We start from the raw sequence: 16,614 nt of genomic DNA, 5'->3' as shown, positions 1-16,614 counted from the left end.
GTCTCACTTCCTCTCGGGAGGCGGGCTCTCAGCGGGCGCCGCCCCTTACGGATAGACTCGGACGGGTTCGGGAGACTTGGCCCTCTGGCGCCTGCTTCTCGTTCCGCTTCTCCTCCCGCCTCTCAAGCTCAAAACCCAGAATCGAAACTGTGCTGTGATCCATGCAGCGGGAGCCTGCACTCGCCCAATCTCCGGGTCCCCAGCAAGACCCCGCACTGCCCCCCACACCCACCATGCCTCCCCCGGAGTCCGTCTCCGAAGACCACCAGCCCAGCCCCAGCCACAGCCCCACGGAGGTACTACTGGGTTTGGGGAGATGGGGTTTAGGCTTTGTTGATTTGGTCAGTTGCGGGGAGAGGTGGGAAGGGAGAGGGCAACTTGGCCAAGCACCTCAAAGAGTGACACAGAGAGAAAAGCAGGCACTGGGTCCTGACCCTCTTGGCTGGGGTAGGGGTAAGTGAGACCAGGATGAGTTAGGGGAGCCTCTCCAGGCGCAGGGGGCAAAATGACCACGCTGGCGCTTTGCCTCCTAAGCTCCTGCCTCAGATGAAGGTCCACAGGTTAGGGAGAATGGCAGGAGCAGCCCTACTGCGCAGGCCTCTGGAGCCAGGAACGTGTCCCAGGTGTGGGAAAACCAAAACCCAAGTTCCCAGATCAGAAAGTGGGAAACTGGCCCGGATGAGAGAAGTGTCTTGGCTAAGGCCTCACAGCTCCTGTGGTGGTTTCTCCGCTAGGATACCTCCAGGATCCTTTTCTTGGAACACCCCTCGAGCACAGCCCCCGTCCACAAGGTCCTCCTCCTGGAAGCTTGCCTCAGTCTTCTCCCGGACAAATGCCCCAGCTCCCCTCCTCCCCCAAAGGAGCTACTTACATCACTTGCTCTATGTTCTTCCAGGCCCTTTGGCTCCCTTTCATGAAAGCACCTTCTTGCAGTAACTTTTATTATTTGCATTATTAAAACTAGGAGTAATACGACTTAATTATGAACACTCCTCACGTGCCAGGTACTGTTTTAAGCACTTTTTTTTTTTTTTTTGCTGTAAAATATCCATAACATAAAACGTACCATGTTTTTAAGGATTTATTTTTTTTTAATTTTTTAAATGTTTATTTTTGAGACAGAGAGAGAGCAGGGGAAGGGCAGAGAGAGAGAGAGGGAGACACGGAATCCAAAGCAGGCTCCAGGCTCTGAGCTGTCAGTACAGGGCCCGATGCAGGGCTTGAATTCACAAACTGCGAGATCATGACCTGAGCCGGAGTCGGATGCTTAACGACTGAGCCACCCAGGCGCCCCTTAAGGATTTTAGTTTTGTGAGTCATCTCTACACCTGACGTGGGGCTTGAATTTACAACCCTGAGATCAAGAGTTACATGCTCCACCAACCGAGCCAGCCAGCTGCTCCAAAAATTTAACCATTTTTAAGTGTACCTTTCAGTGGTATTAAGTAAATTCACAATGTTGTGTTACTATCACCACCCTCTATTTCCAGAATTCTTTCATCACCCCCAACAGAAACTGTACTCTTTAAGCAATAGCTCCTTATTGCCCCCCTTTTCCCAGTTCCTGGTAACCACCAATCTACTTTCTGTTGCTATGACTTTGCCTAGTTTAGAAAGTGGAACCATGCAATATTTGTCCCTTTGTGTTTGGCTTGCTTTGCTTAGCGTAATGTCTTCAAGGTTCTCATAGCGTGTATGAGAATTTTCTTCCTTTTTATTTTATTTAATTTTTAAGATTTTATATTTAAGCAACTTCTACACCGAGCATGGGGCTCAAACTCACAACCCTAGGATCAAGAGTCACATGCTCTACCAACTGAGCCAGCCAGGCACCCCCTTCCTTCCTTTTTAAAGCTGAATAATATTCCATTGCACATGTAGACACTTTTGTTTATCCATTCATCTATCAATGGACACTTGGGGTATTTCTGCCTTTTGGCTATTGTGCATAATGTGCCTAATGATGCTGGGAACATGGGTGTGCACGTAAGTATCTGTTCAGGTACTTGTTTTCAGTTCTTTGGGGAAATACATCTAGGAATGATATTTCTGAGTTTGTATGGTAGTTGTACGTTTAACTTTTTGAGGAGCCGCCAAACCATATTAAGCACTTTATACGATGTCATATGAGAGACGCTTTAATGTATCTCCTCTCTAAACTGAGTTCCTTGAAGGCAGGGATTTATCCCATCCATCCGGGTATCTCAGGGCCTAGGGGATGCTCAGTAAACTGTGGAGGGAGAGCTGGAAGGTGTGAGTGAGTGGCGGAGTGGGGTACTGGTAAGCCTCGGTTTTGTATCAGCCTGCCTGGAATGGGCCTCTGTGCAGCCACAGGAGTGGGTGCGGTGGGTGGGGACTCCTGGATTTCAGGCCTCACCCCTACCTCTCTGGTCCCCCAGAAAGCCGTGGAGGAGGAGTTCGAGTTCCTGCGCTGCCAGGGCTGCCAGGTAGAAGCCAAGTGCCCCAAACTGCTGCCTTGTCTGCACACGCTGTGCTCGGGATGCCTGGGGGCGCCGGGCACGCAGTGCCCCATCTGCCAGGCGCCCGGGCCCGCAGGCTCTGACTCGCTGGCCCTGGATAACGTCTTCTTCGAGAGTCTGCAGCGGCGCCTGTCGGTGTATCGGCAGATCGTGGACGCGCAGGCACTCTGCACCCGTTGCAAAGAAACTGCCGACTTCTGGTGTTTCGAGTGTGAGCAGCTCCTCTGTGCCAAGTGCTTCGAGGCGCACCAGTGGTTCCTCAAGCACGAGGCCCGGCCCCTGGCAGAGCTCCGCAGCCAGTCGGTGCGTGAGTTCCTAGATGGCACGCGGAAGTCCAACAACATCTTCTGCTCCAACCCCAACCACCGCACCCCTATGCTGACTAGGTGAGCCGGCCGGCCCAGGGTGGGGTGGCACATCCAAGATACCGGTAGAAGGTGCAGGGAGCAGAGATCCAGAGAGGCACATAGCTGGGAACGTGAGATGAGGAGCTTCTAGGGTCCTGCAACTCAAAGTGTGGTCCTCAGACCGGCAGCATTTGTGCTGTGGCCATGGCCGCAATTTCTGTTATCTCCTACAAATGGGTAGTAATCGTTTCCAGTTCCCCCCTGTAATAAATAAAGCTGCAGAGTCGGCTTTACAAATTTATCCAATAATTTCTTCAGGATAAATTTTGGAAATGCCATTGCTGGGTGAAGGGGTGTGAAAATTTTATACTTTGATACCTGTTACCAAACTGCCTTTAGAAAGTCTTACAGTGGAATTTTCCATGTCACAGCCATGGAGTCAGGGTATAGAGTTGGATTCTAGATGAGATGCAGGTAGTTCGTTTCTGTCCGAAAAGGCAAAACTGTAACACCGTACTATCTCAGGATGTCTATTTCGAAAAAACCCTATCGAATCCAGTTAAAATTATTTTTATTAAACAGCACAGGATTTTAATTCAGTATTTTTGATAATACGTTTGTATGTCAAAAAGTCACAAAATTTATAAAGAGGGGGGCAAGTCTCCTTTCCACTCTGTCCCTGTCTGCTTAATTCCTACCATTTCTCTCTCCCTCCCTCCCCATCCACACAGTTAACCATTGTTACCAGTTTTGAATGTTTCCAGGGTTTCTTTGGGAGTATATGCACAGATAGATAGGGGTATATAGTCTTATACATTCTTATTTTCCCTCTTTTAGCCAAAAAGGTGGCATATGAACGTGAACTCTCCCCACTCCCAATAGATTGCTTTCTGTAAGATTCTGTAGATCCCTTGGGATCCGCAAAGTGAAGGTATTCTTTGCCCATAGGGGACACACTCAGAACTGCATTCCTCCTAAAACTCACGGTGGCTTGCTTCCTGCTTGGACTTTTACCACCTGCACTACCAGAATGCATTTCCTGCAGGTTCCTCAGCCAACAGATAATATCAACTTGAATTTGGATTTCTTTGTTATTAAGATTCAGGTTTAGTGACTTTTTTATATGTTTATTGGCCATTGTTTTTTCTTCAATTGTGAATTGCCTATTTAGGTCCTTTACCTATTTGTTTGATGTTTTTCCTTCCAGAAATAAGTCTCTTTAATTGCAAGAACCAGTAGCTGTGCAAGTGTTTTTCTCAGGTTGACTTTTGTCATTTCATTTCCTAGGAGGTATTGTGTTTAAGTTTTTAGTTTTATAGAATCCAGTTCATCAGTCTCTTCCTTTACCGTGTCTGGCTTTAATCATACTAGGAAAGACTTTTTCCCCCTTCCAATGTTAAAAATACTTTCTTATATTCTATTTTAATAATCTCATGGTTTTGTGTTTATAATTAAATCTCTAATTTGTATGGAATTTATTTTTCTGCATGGTATAAAGTAGGATTCTCACTTTGCTTTTCTCTCCAAATGGAAAGCTGGTTCTCTCAACAACTTTTATTGAATAATCCACTCTTGCCTTGATCTGAAATGCCCTCTAATGCTCTACTAAATAACCAAGTAATCATGAGTATGTTTGCAAATATCTGTTCTGGGCCAATGATCTGACTATTCCTTCGCTAATCCTTACTGCTGTAGGGAATGCTGTAGCTAGCTTCATGTTTGATAAGGCAAATTAAATTCCCATTCTTCCTCATTTTTGCTTCTCTTTTGTTCTTACAGTTTATGTAATTTCAGAACCTACATATTCATTGGGATTTTATTAAATCTGGGGGGAGTTGGCTACATCTCTGGTTATATCTTTTGAGTTTTATAGTGCTATTGACATACTTCTTGAACTTTTAAACTATAGTTTAATTTATAATATTTAATAACCCTGTGAATAAAATATTTTCCATTATAATTTCTAGCTGGTCATCATTAACATGCTCTAGGCCTCCTGATTCATATATATTGGTATTAGACTAGCCATCTGATTGAGCTCTTTCCTTTTTGTAAGGTTTTCTAATTGATTCTTTTGGATTTTCTAGGTAAACAATCATATCATCTGCAAATAATAAAAACCTTTTTCTCTCCAGTATTTATGCATAGTTCCTCTTTGTAGCTTTGTTTCATTAGCTAGAACTGCCAGAACAATATTGAATACTGCGAAGAAGTGGTCAGGAAAGGCAACTTTATCTTATTCCTAGCTTTCATGAGAAAGTTTATGCATTCTAATACACTGTTTATTATTGGCTTCCTTGGGTAACTTGACAAAATCACATTCAGAAAGTTGCCTCCCGCTTCTCTCTTACTACGAAGTTTTTTGTGGCTGCTATTTTGTTTTATTTTTAACTCGGGAATGGGTGTTCTTTGATCCTGTGAAGGTGTCCTTTTACCTTTCAGTGTGATGAATTATACAGAAGTATGTTTCTTTATGTTGAGCCGTTTTTTCAATTCCCAGGAGAAAAAACCCTATTGGGTCCTGATACTATTATTTTAATTCATAGCTAGATTCCATTTAATACTGTCTTATTTAGGCTATTATCTATATTTATAAATGTGATCAATTTTTATGAATATGTGTGATTTCTTTTACGTTTTTTGATCCATTTTCTACTAATCTCCTTCAGTGAATTTGTAAGCTTGTTTGAACATGGTATACACACACATACACACACACGTAAATTGCTTAGCACAGTGCCTGGCACATATTAAGTACACAGTCAATGTTAAAATCCTGTTCCTATAATTTCTCTGTTCTGCTTTAGAACAATTCAAGAACATAAGCAATTTGGGGTTTGTAGAAGTTTCTCGAGAAACTATCTGAGACTGGTGCTTTTTTTGAAGAGTCAGGTTTTTTCCTTGGTATTGGTCTGTTTTGGATCTTGAGTCAGATTTTCTGAAAATTTTCCAGTTCATCCTAAGTTCTTTCAAAATTTAAAAATTTCTTTTATACCTGTCTCTATGCCCCCCCTTTCTTATTTCTAAATAAGATGTTAGTGGCTTACAAGTGGTCCCAACTCTGATATAGGGGTTGGGGTGGGTTTCTGTCCAGGTACAATGGGCAGGGCTGGTCCAGCCAAGAGCGTAGGATTCCCATCCCTTGATCAAGGTGGATGGTTTCAAAAACCTGATCATATTGCTTAAAAATCATACACAGACACTCACAATTCACACTGTTTTCATGATTTGCTAGCAGTTACTGGGAACACTCAACTTGTTTTTTCTGCACAAAACTTCAGTGCCATAAATAACCCACAGCTTTCTTCAGGTCACAATGCGGTCACAAACCACTCCGTCCTTTGACACCAAGCTGATTTAGGACTCTGGTTGGGGAGCAGCACCACAGGTGGCTTTAAACTCAGAACTCAGCCTGGGAATGTCTGTCCTGGGCCACTGGCATTGATCCTGATCACCACTTCCACCACTGGCGTGGAGTCCTCTTTTTTTTTTTTTACCTTTATTTATTTTTGAGAGACAAAGAGAGATAGAGCCCAAGCAGGGGAGGGGCAGAGAGAGGGAGACACAGAATCGGAAATAGGCTCCAGGCTCCCAGCTGTCGGCACAGAGCCCGACGCGGGGCTCGAACCCACAAAGTGTGAGATCATGACTCGAGCCGAAGTCAGGACGCCCAACCGACTAAGCCACCCAGGCGCCCTGCGTGGAGTACATTTCCTACTTCCTTCTATGTGGCATGCAGTCTGCTAGGTGCTAGGGTATAAATGTGAACAGATACAGCCCTGGCCCTCTGTGAGGTCGCCATCTGGTGGAAGAACCAGATCTGCGACTAACCATCAAGGCTAGAAAGTGCCAGGAGGAAATCTGCTCACCCTGAGCTTGGATAATTGCCCTTTCACACTGTCTTCTACCTTGCTATCTTACATGTTCCCTTGCCAGTATCCCCATGCGCACTGGGCTGACATCGGGATGTGTGCTCGGTCATTTGTTAAGGACAGAAAGCAGGAGGAGCGCAGGCCCAAAAGTGAGTCATCTTCGAAAAGGCATTGACTGGCGTATGCAGCTTCTAAGAAGGTGTCACATTTAGCCTGACACATGAGAAAGGAGAAACGGCATTGGGGGCAGGACAGGGTGGGCCAGGAAGCCTGTACAAAGGCAGAGGCACTAGTCAGTCGGCTGCATTTCAGGAATTGCAAGTAAAGGGTATGCCTGAAGGCAGGGGCTGGAAGAGGGAACTGGGGTCAGACATGGGAGGCTTAGAGGATTTAGAACTTTATCCTAAAATTTTAGGACATAGATTATTCTCAGCTTGTTCCTTTTTCGTGCATTTCACTCTTGTTTTACCAGTGAACAGTCTATAGAACACACTTTGAGAGGGACCCTATGGGGGGGCTCTGCTGGAAGCCCACTGATGGGTGTTAAGGCAGAGGGTGGGACGGTCAGATTCTCTCCCTGCACTGTGGTTCTGTGAAGTGGGTAAGTTTGGGAGCCAGGAGACCCAGTATTTGTTTCTTTGGCTGCATACTTATTTATATTTCACCCCATTCCATAAAGCATTTGAGGAGATTGACCACTGTGCTGTTGGGCATATGTACCTAGCAGAAACTGAAGCAAAGGACCTGGACCAGGGGAAAGGGAGCCCCATTAGGAGACTGAGGCTGTGGTACAGATGGGGGTGAGGTCTGCAAGAATGCGGAGATGGAAGAATGGGGAAGGGGCCCAAATCTCACACTACCAGGGCCTGCCTCACCTGGAGTTAAAGGTGACCGCCAACCTTTCCATTTTTGGGATTGCTGGGGAGTGCCTTTTGCCCAATAGTAATATTGAGTCGAGGACAGCAGTTGAAACTGACTCCCATATCTGGGTGTCAGATCCCAAAGCTTGGCCGGATGGGGTGGAGGAATTAATCCAGAGGCATCAAAGCTTATAGCCAGAAAGCATTTGGATTAGTTGAGTGGAAAAAACAAAAGATCTATTAATCCAGTTTGAAAGGTGTGATGAGACCGTAACCTGGGAAAAGAGTTCCCAAGGCCAGAAGTTGGAATGATTTCACAAGAGGACAGGGAGAAGCAGGTGGGACAGCCCAGGGGAAGGTTCAGGGCAGAGACGGACAGATCGCAGTGGCAAAGCTGGGGACAAGGAAGGGAAGGGCTGCTAGCTGAGAAGGAAATGGAAAAGACATCCTCATGGACCTCATGGGCTCCCCCTCAGGGCTGGGTGGGGGAAGAAGGCCAGATGCCACAGGTGCAAACTATGAGGAGCCCCCTTGCCCTCATGAACCAAGCAAGTGCCTCCTGAAATTCGTTTGCACCCTCGGTGTCCGGCTGGCCTCCTTGGCCCAGCCTGTCTGGGGCCTTCCTGGTACCCTCTGTGAAGTTATCAGTAAATTGCGTCTTCTTGGGGATTGATGATCTTACCGGGGTTGAAAGCTGACCCAGAAGCACCACATGAGCAAGCAGAAGGATGCTGCCAGGAGTTAGGGCACAAAGAATCCATTTCCAAGTTTTTCTATGAACTCACCCAGGGGACTTGTTTTCTGAGCCAAGCCAAGAGCAACTGCTTTTCCTTTCATAGGGGTGGGGGGCATGGAGCCCCAAGGTAGATTTGGTTGAATGCGTAGATAAGAGGGCCATGTGAAGTGTACCTTGAAGAGGTTTGTCTGTATGAGATACAACGAAAACAAACGTGTAAATTAGTAACAAATTTTTAGTCAGTCTCTTAAGCAAAAATGAATGAATGGCTTATGTAAGAAGTGAACAGGGTTGTGGCCAGCCTCTGACCCTACTTGATTAGATATTCATATTATGTCAACAGGACCTGCTTTCTCTGTATTTCTTGTGACCCTTCTTTGCTCCAAGTCAGCCCCATTCACGGAAGGGTTTCTTCCTGTCGCTTGCCAGATGATTGCAGCTCCAGAGGCCCTTGTACACACCCTCATTCTCAAATCCAGTGGGAGAAAGCAAGAATCCCTTCCCGGATTCTAAGCCTAGTCTGAGTTTGTTTCTGATTGGATCAGACACCCATCCATGCAGGCAACAGGTTTGAAGCCAGCCTCAGATGAAGCTTCCCGACTCCTTGGAACCTGGGCCGTCCCTTTCCAGCAGGAGGTGTTTTCCCTTTTCCAACCTGGGCAGAGAATGGGCTCTTCTGGTTGGAGTATTCCTTTTATTAATACTTATCTGTCTTTTGAGATGTTTTTCCTGGGCTGTTATCTTAATTCTCATGCCTTCTTGAAAGATTATTGAGGAAGAGAGAACTGTTCCCATTGTATAAATGAGGCAAGAGGCCAATGCATTAATGGGAGCTAACCCAACTGGGAGAACTTGTCTGAGCCAAGACTCAAATGGGGTAGAGGCTTTCCTGACTGCAAACCGTGTGTGCGTTTCCTGGCACTGCTGGCCACTACAGACAGGCAGTCCTCAACTAACAACTGGGCTGAGTTGCAAAAAAGGATTCTGCAAGTTGCTTGTTTAGAACTCGAGTGATTTTTCCCCTCAGACGTGGATTATTAAAAGAAAGCGTGCTATTTAAGAAATGATAAATTTAATTTTCCTTAACTTTAGCAGAAGAAAAAGATACTGAAGAAAAATTTTACTGAAGTAAAATTAGACTTTACTAAACTTCAAAGAAATGTTTCTTCATTGTAAAATGTTTCCTAAAATATCTAAGACTAAGCAAAAAAAAAATACTAAGACATTAAGAGGTTGTAGTTATTATAGTTTGGTTTTAATGAAACATTTCCATTGTAGACAATAGTAGCTAGAGTCTCTGCTGAAAAAGATCAGGATGGCCCACTCCCATCTATCTCTCTTGCTTCTATGTTAAAATGGCTCTCATGAGTGGCCCTGGCCCTTGTACTTTAGCATTCGTTCCTATAAATTCTTTATTTCAATTCAGCTCTTAATTGGATGGATGTTGTCAGTAAGCAGTCTAAATTCCTAGGATCTCTTAGTATTGAAAATGTTGGGGCGCCTGGGTGGCTCAGTCGGTTAAGCATCCGACTTCAGCTCAGGTCACGATCTCGCGGTCCGTGAGTTCGGGCCCCGCGTCGGGCTCTGGGCTGATGGCTCAGAGCCTGGAGCCTGCTTCCAATTCTGTGTCTCCCTCTCTCTCTGCCCCTCCCCCATTCATGCTCTGTCTCTCTCTGTCTCAAAAATAAATAAAATGTTAAAAAAAATTTTTTTTTTTTTTTTAAAATAAAATGTCTATCAGTTGCTCTTCTGTTTGAATGATATCTTGGCTGGGTATAATATACCTGGGTTACACTGTTGCCTTTAGAATTTTGTAGACTTTGCCGCATAGTCTTCCAGCATCAAATGTTCATGAGGAGAGGTCTGAGGCCAAATTTATTTGCTTTTTCTGTCTTGATACCTAAAGGTATTTTCATTCTTGAAGTTTATTAATTTAACCAAACTGTCTTGGTGTTGAGCATTTTGTATCCAATTCTGAAACCTGGCAGACTTCTTCAATCTAGAAATTCTCCTTATTACAGGGAAATTTTCTTACTCCTTCTCTTTTTTCCTCTTCCTTTTCCTCCTCATTGTACTCTTTTTTGCTCTATTGCCATTAGTATTATAATGTATTAGTATTATTTCTTGGGTTTTTCTGATTCATAATCTTAACAGTATTACTATGATTTGGGGGGAACTGATTTGTTTAATGACTCTTGAATGAGTAATGAAGATGATGATAAATCATTTTATACACATTGTAGAAAAAGTACTTGAGACTATCAAAATTGTTGCACGTAAGGATTTACTGCCTGTTTTCTATTTTACCAGAGTCATTAACATTTAATGATTAACTTTAGTCTTTGAATTTTGTAACAAATTCCGCTTTGGCATCTCTTACAATTTGGATTTATTCTGCCAAAGCTGTTAGAGTTAGAAAAGCATTTCAAGATTGGTATAGCCAAGTAGAAGAGCTGCCTTTTTATGCCATGTGTCACTTGACTGATAAACAGTGTTTATTGTTAACTTAGTCAAATCATGTTTTTCTTATTCATGGCTTTAATTAACCGATTGTTTTAGCTACTTCCATCTCTTTTGCCATCTCATTTACTGAAATTAGATCAGATTTAAATAGTTTGTAGTCACTGTACTCATCTATGTGATAAACCTTGTCTTGCTGCCTTGCAACATTTCCTGGCGTGTAAATCCCTACTTCATCACTGTTCACTAACATTCAATATTGTATAATTGTAGTCCATTATAAAATGCAGTGAATTCCAAGTTATCTAAAACTGTTCCAAAAATCAAATCTCCTTTATTAACATATAGCTTATGTGATGCTTTAAAAATGTCTTGCACTTGATACTGTTTTGGCTTATACTTCTGAGGGGGGTCATTGCAATGGTCCCAGCATATGACGATCATCACATTTTAGAAATACCGTGTTGGTGGCACTGGGAAGGGTTGATTGGAAAGACCAGAGGCAGGGAAGCCTGTTAGGGGATATGCCAAAGGAGATAAGTTGTGATCGAGGCAAGAACAAAGGTGTGTAGCAATGGGAACTCATGTGACAGATTTAGGAACCAGGATTCTACCTCGGTCGTCTTTACATCCTAGTGCCATGCTCGTGCATAGTTGGTATTTAATATTTGGGGGTGGAGGGTAAATGAAGGTAGAATCAGCAAGAGTTAGTGATTTGTTGAAGTGGTTGGAGGGGGGCGCGTATCTGGCGTTCCCCCTTGGTCTCTGGCTTGAGTGGCCTTTCAGTGGGTCATAATGGACACGCCAGCCCTCTGTCTTGGGAGCAGGGACCTGCCTAGAAAAGAGTGGGGAAGGTAGATGGGTGATGGGCATTAAACGAGGCCAGTTGTCTTGATGAGCACTGGGTGTTGTATGTGAGTGTTGAACCACTGAATTCTACTCCTGAAACCAATATTGCATGGTATGTTAACTATCTAGAATTTACATGACAGTCTGAAGAAAAAAGAAAAGAGTGGGGAAGGAAAAGCACAAACTTTCTCTTTCTCATTCTTGGCTGTGGGGTTGGCATAAGATGGGTGTGAGAAACAGACAAAGCTTCCTCCTCTTACCTTTTCTCGCTGCTGCCTTTCTGGTGTCTTCCTCTCTGAGCCCTTAGGTTCTACGATCTCTGTCACCACCTTCTCAACCAATGAAGAGTTGGAGGAGGGGAAGTCAATAGGAATAATGCTTTCGCTCTAAGTATCCCAGGCTCTGCAATTACCCATCTCTTCTCCTGGCTTCAGAAATCTTTCCTCAACTCTGTTTCCCAGCGGAGGAGGAAACCAGTCTGATTGAAAGCATTCATATTTGTATGTAAATGACAAATGTATCCCTTTAATTGCCCTCTAGCCAATAATTTGAGTTTCCAAAGGAGGCTGTTCCTTTTGCTATTCCCTCAAAGTGGAAGCTCCCTGTCGCTCTCATGGAAGTGAGCATGGTAGAGTAGAGAGTTTTTCAGTTCCCATTCAGACCAGCCAGGCTCTGCCCTGGAGTCCTGCTCTGGGGCCAGCTCTCCTCCACGGGTCCCATTTTCATAGGATTTTTGCTTCCTGGATTTCCCAGCCCTGTTTTTTAGAACAGCAGAAGTGGCATACCGCTCTGGCCTCAGCAGGAGGTGTGGCTACACTGGGCTGGCCTGACCCTAGTGGGAAGGGGACAGCCCAGAGACCACACTCAATATGATGTTTCCGTACTGTCTGAGGTTGAGAGGTTGACTTACCAACAGTAGGGCTAATATCCCTGCCGTGCAAACATGTGTAGTTAATGCCTCCCCTTCTTGCATGGCTCCAGAATGTCCAATGTGTAGCTGGCACTGTGCAGGTGACTTCCCATACACCAGCCCATCTTTGTCCTTGCAACAGTCTATGAGAGGCATTCTTATTTATCCCCATTTTATAGACAGGGAAGTTAAGACTCAAGAGAAAGTATTTTACTCCAGGCCTTGTAGCTAGGAATCAGAAGGGCTCAGATTCAGGCCCAAGGCCGTCCACCTCCAGGACCCATATCCTTCCTGCTGTCACATGGCCTCTGGCATGGCAATTTAAGACATAGGCAGCTTTCAGATAGGGAGACTGAGAACCCAGGAAACATGTTGAGGCTTCTAACTAAAATATTAACGACATAGTCAATTCACTGAACAGTCATAAAGGGACAAGCAAAACAATACATGTCAGGGAAGAAGAGGAAAAGCTTTATTATTCCTAGATGGAATGTTTTCTGAGGGTTCTCCATTGCCTCCTCTTTAAAGTCCAAACTCCTTCACTTAGAAGTGATTATGGAAATTTTGGGAAAATGTAAATAGATGAAAAGGGGGAGGGAGGGAGAAAGAGAAAGAAGTAACTCCCATCAATATAGACTGTTTACTCTCCTTCCTGCCGTCTCTATAATCACATAAACCAAACTGAACAGAAGCAGATAGTTCTGTAACCTGCTTTTCTCACGATAGGAAGTTGTGAATGTCTTTCCGAAAAATACATAGTTTTGAATTTTTGGGTAGTCGCATCTGTTGAGTGTATGATTTCTTCCATTTCTTCAGTGGTTATAAGGTCTTTACCATCATCAGTAGTCAACTATCACACCTCTATGGTGTTATGGTTCATAGTTAAGTCTGTGACCCACCGGAAATGTATTGCGGCATCACGAGTGAAACAAGCCCTAATTTGCTTCTCCCCACCGCAGTAGCTGGTTTTCTCAATTCTGACTGTTGAGTGGAATTGTTTAATGTCCATTAGTGTGGGATGCTTTCTTTATTCTATAAAATATCACATTCTTATACGGATGCCAGGACCTAGATAAGTAATATCTGGTCTGTTCTGCTAATTTTCCTTCCTTTTTACTCTTGGACTAGTGCCACACACACTTCTTAAAATAATGGTAGTTCTATCCTATGTTATCTGGCAGAGAAAATTCCCCTTTCTGACACTGATTTCCCCAAAATTCCTTTTTTTCCCATTAAGTTTATTTAGTAGAGAGAGAGAGCGTGTGCAAGCGGGGTCAGGGGGAGGGAAGGGACAGAGAGAGAGGGAGAGAGAGAATTCCAAGCAGGCTCCTCACTGACAGCACAGAACCCAACATGGGGCTCGAACTCATGAACCTTGAGATCATGACCTGAGCAGAAACCAAGAGTTGGTAGCTTTTAACCGACTGAGCCACCCAGGTGCCCTTTCCCCAAAATTTCTTAACTATTTGATCTGTTTATTCTGTCCTGTGAAATTGAGAATCCATTGATGAAGTTTCAAACTCTCATCTGTAATTTGATTAAAATTGCTTTAAACCTTTATCTGAACTTGAAGAGAATTGATATCGTGATATTTATTTAGTGTTTCCAGTTGGGGCCTTGAGACACTTTTGTTTTTTAGATTCTTTCTCAGTGGAATTCTTTTTTCCCATGTATATATTTTTTGTTAAAAGTATGTCTACTTTTTTTTTTTTTTTTTTTTTTTTTTGAGCATTTGAAAATTGTTGTTTGTGAATGAGAGCTTGGGAATTTTTTCCATAATTCTTTTCATTTGAATTGCTGGGATAGCATTCCATTGTATGGTTGTATCATAATTTATGCAACTGTTTGCCTAGCGTGTTTCAATTCTTTGCCATTATGGACTGTGTTGCATTGTACAGATGTTATTTTGTACATGTTGAGGTAGAGCTACAGAATAGAGACGCAGAAGGGGGATTGTTGGGTCAGAGGATAAATACATTTGTGATTTTGATGGATATTGCCAAACTGCCCTCTGTAGAGTTATTAGTTCTTTTCATAATTGCTCAGCATTTCTTGTTAATGGTATCATCGGTGAGCGCTAATATCTCAGTCAATTATAATGATCGCAGTCTTTGTTGAGAACATATATGTAGGACTTCTCTCATTTGATCCTCTATAGAATTCCCATATGAGGTGGGGGTTATCCCTGTTTTACAGATAGAAGATAGAGGCAAAAAGAGGTTAAGTGACTTGCTAAGGGCACAGAGCTGAGGTCAGATCCACAGTTGCCCTCTGCTTCAGTTGACGCTTACCTCAGTCACCGGCCCTGCCTCTTGGTGATGGGTCTCTGTTACTTAGATCAGATTTCCCCATGTTGGAGTTGCTGAGTGCTCTTGACCCAGTGGCAACTCCCATGCTTCCCTCACGCTCTGGGCTCTCCAGGAAACCTCAGCTAGCCTAGCATAAATCTCCTGTATTTGATCAAGAGGTTCGAGCTCTGAAGCCTTGCCCTCTTCGGTGGTCTGGGGAGGTTGAGAGCCGACAAAGCCGAGGACCAGTGCCTCGTGCCACAATTTTGGAGTCAGGTTGGCCAGCACAGTCTCTGCTGGCAGTTCCAGGACAAGTTGATCTTTAACCGAGGCCAAAGTGGCTCCAGCTAAGAGCCTCTCTCCTGGCCTCAGGTGGGCTGACTTATTATCATTGCTGTTGATAACAGATGATAGCAATATTTCTGGGGAAGTAACTAACAATATTTTCCTGGTAGTATTTGAAGAGGCAGCATTACAGCGTTTCAGAGCCTGGACTTGCGCCTGGCTGGCTGGGTTTTTATATTAGTTTCCTATTGCTGCTGTAACAAATTACCACAAATTTAGGAGCTTAAAACATTACACATTTGTTACTATGTACCTCTGGGGGTCAGAAGTCTGAAATGGGTCTCCCTGAGAGAAAATTAAGATGTTGGCGGGGCCATGTTCCTTCTGGAGGCTCTTGGGGAGAATCTATTTTCTTGCCTTTTCCAGTTCCTAGAAGCTGCCTGTATTCCTCGGTTCATGACCCCCTTCCATCTTTAAAGCCAGCAGGATAGCACGAGACCTCTGCTTCCATTATCACGTCTTCCTTCTCACACCTGCCTGCCTCCCCCTTTTCCTTATAAGGACCCTCGTAATTACACTAGGTCCACCTGGATAATCTTCCCATCCCAAGATCCTTAACTTAATCACATATACAAAGTCCTTTTTGTCATAGAAGTTAACATACTCCAGTTCTGGGAATTAGTACATTATTCTGCCTCCTACAGTTTGCCCTCTGGACTCTATCACTTACCAACTGTGATCCTGGACGAGTTATTGTACCTCTTGTTCAGTTTCCTCATCCTTAAAATGGGGATATAATAATTCCTACTCTGTAGGATTGTTAGGAGGATTAAAAGAGTGATATTTCTCAAATACTCATAATATTGTCTGATACACAATAAATGCTGTGCAAGTGCTAGCTAAAATATATTAAGTAAATGAAAATAATGCACACCCTTTGATTTAGCATTCCTATTTTTTGTAACCTATTTCATAGAAACAAAAGCACCCATGTGTTAGGCCACATAAAGCTTTATCCATATTGACAAAAAAAGTACAAATAGGAAATCACTAGAATGTCCATTAACAGGAGAATGACTGGATCAGTTGTGGTACAATGTGGAATTTAAGGGGGCTATAAAGAGAATACATTAGATCTATACTTATTAGACCTAGAGGAATGTCCTGAACAAAAGTTAAATTAGAGGAGGAAGCTACAAAGACATTACTCATGATCTTTTATAGCATGATCTTTTTTTTCTTTTTAAGAACAAACGTCAACTCACCAAAATTGTTGTAGATACTTGAGCCAATTATTTAACCACTGATTGTCTCCCTTTCTTCATCTGTGAAATGAGAACAGCAATAATTCTCCCCTCAGTAACTCTAGTGAGGATTATATGGGATGAAATGTGAAAGCACCTGGGTGGCTCTGTAGGTTAAAGCCTCTGACTCTGGATTTCGACTCAAGTCATGATCTCAGTTCATGAGTTCAGGCCCCTCCTTGGGCCCTGCACTGATAGTGTGGAGCCTACTTGGGATTCTCTC

The 16,614-nt window shown here is 43.6% G+C and overlaps 1 protein-coding gene across 9 annotated transcripts in view; it reads left to right on the top strand.

Annotated features, from left to right (window-relative positions):
- Positions 1-24: 24 nt before the first annotated feature.
- The window catches only part of PML (PML nuclear body scaffold), a 39,456-nt gene continuing 22,866 nt past the window's right edge, over positions 25-16,614 (top strand). For 7 of the 9 annotated variants that reach the window (XM_019441506.2, XM_019441503.2, XM_053888854.1 and 4 more), the window contains exons 1-2: positions 30-296; positions 2,400-2,866. In XM_019441506.2, coding sequence (XP_019297051.2) covers positions 162-296; positions 2,400-2,866 — 602 coding nt within the window. In that variant the 5' untranslated portion in view covers positions 30-161. Of the gene's footprint in view, positions 297-2,399; positions 2,867-16,614 lie in introns of all 9 variants that reach the window. The other 2 variants (XM_019441507.2, XM_019441500.2) reach the window with 2 other exon arrangements.

The sequence above is a fragment of the Panthera pardus genome, unplaced genomic scaffold, assembly GCF_024362965.1.
Source record: "Panthera pardus isolate Hobbes unplaced genomic scaffold, ASM2436296v1 HiC_scaffold_24, whole genome shotgun sequence".
NCBI classification, from domain to species: domain Eukaryota; kingdom Metazoa; phylum Chordata; class Mammalia; order Carnivora; family Felidae; genus Panthera; species Panthera pardus.
The sequence above is the reverse complement of the archived record's forward strand: the minus strand, read 5'-3'. Positions and strand labels throughout refer to the sequence as shown.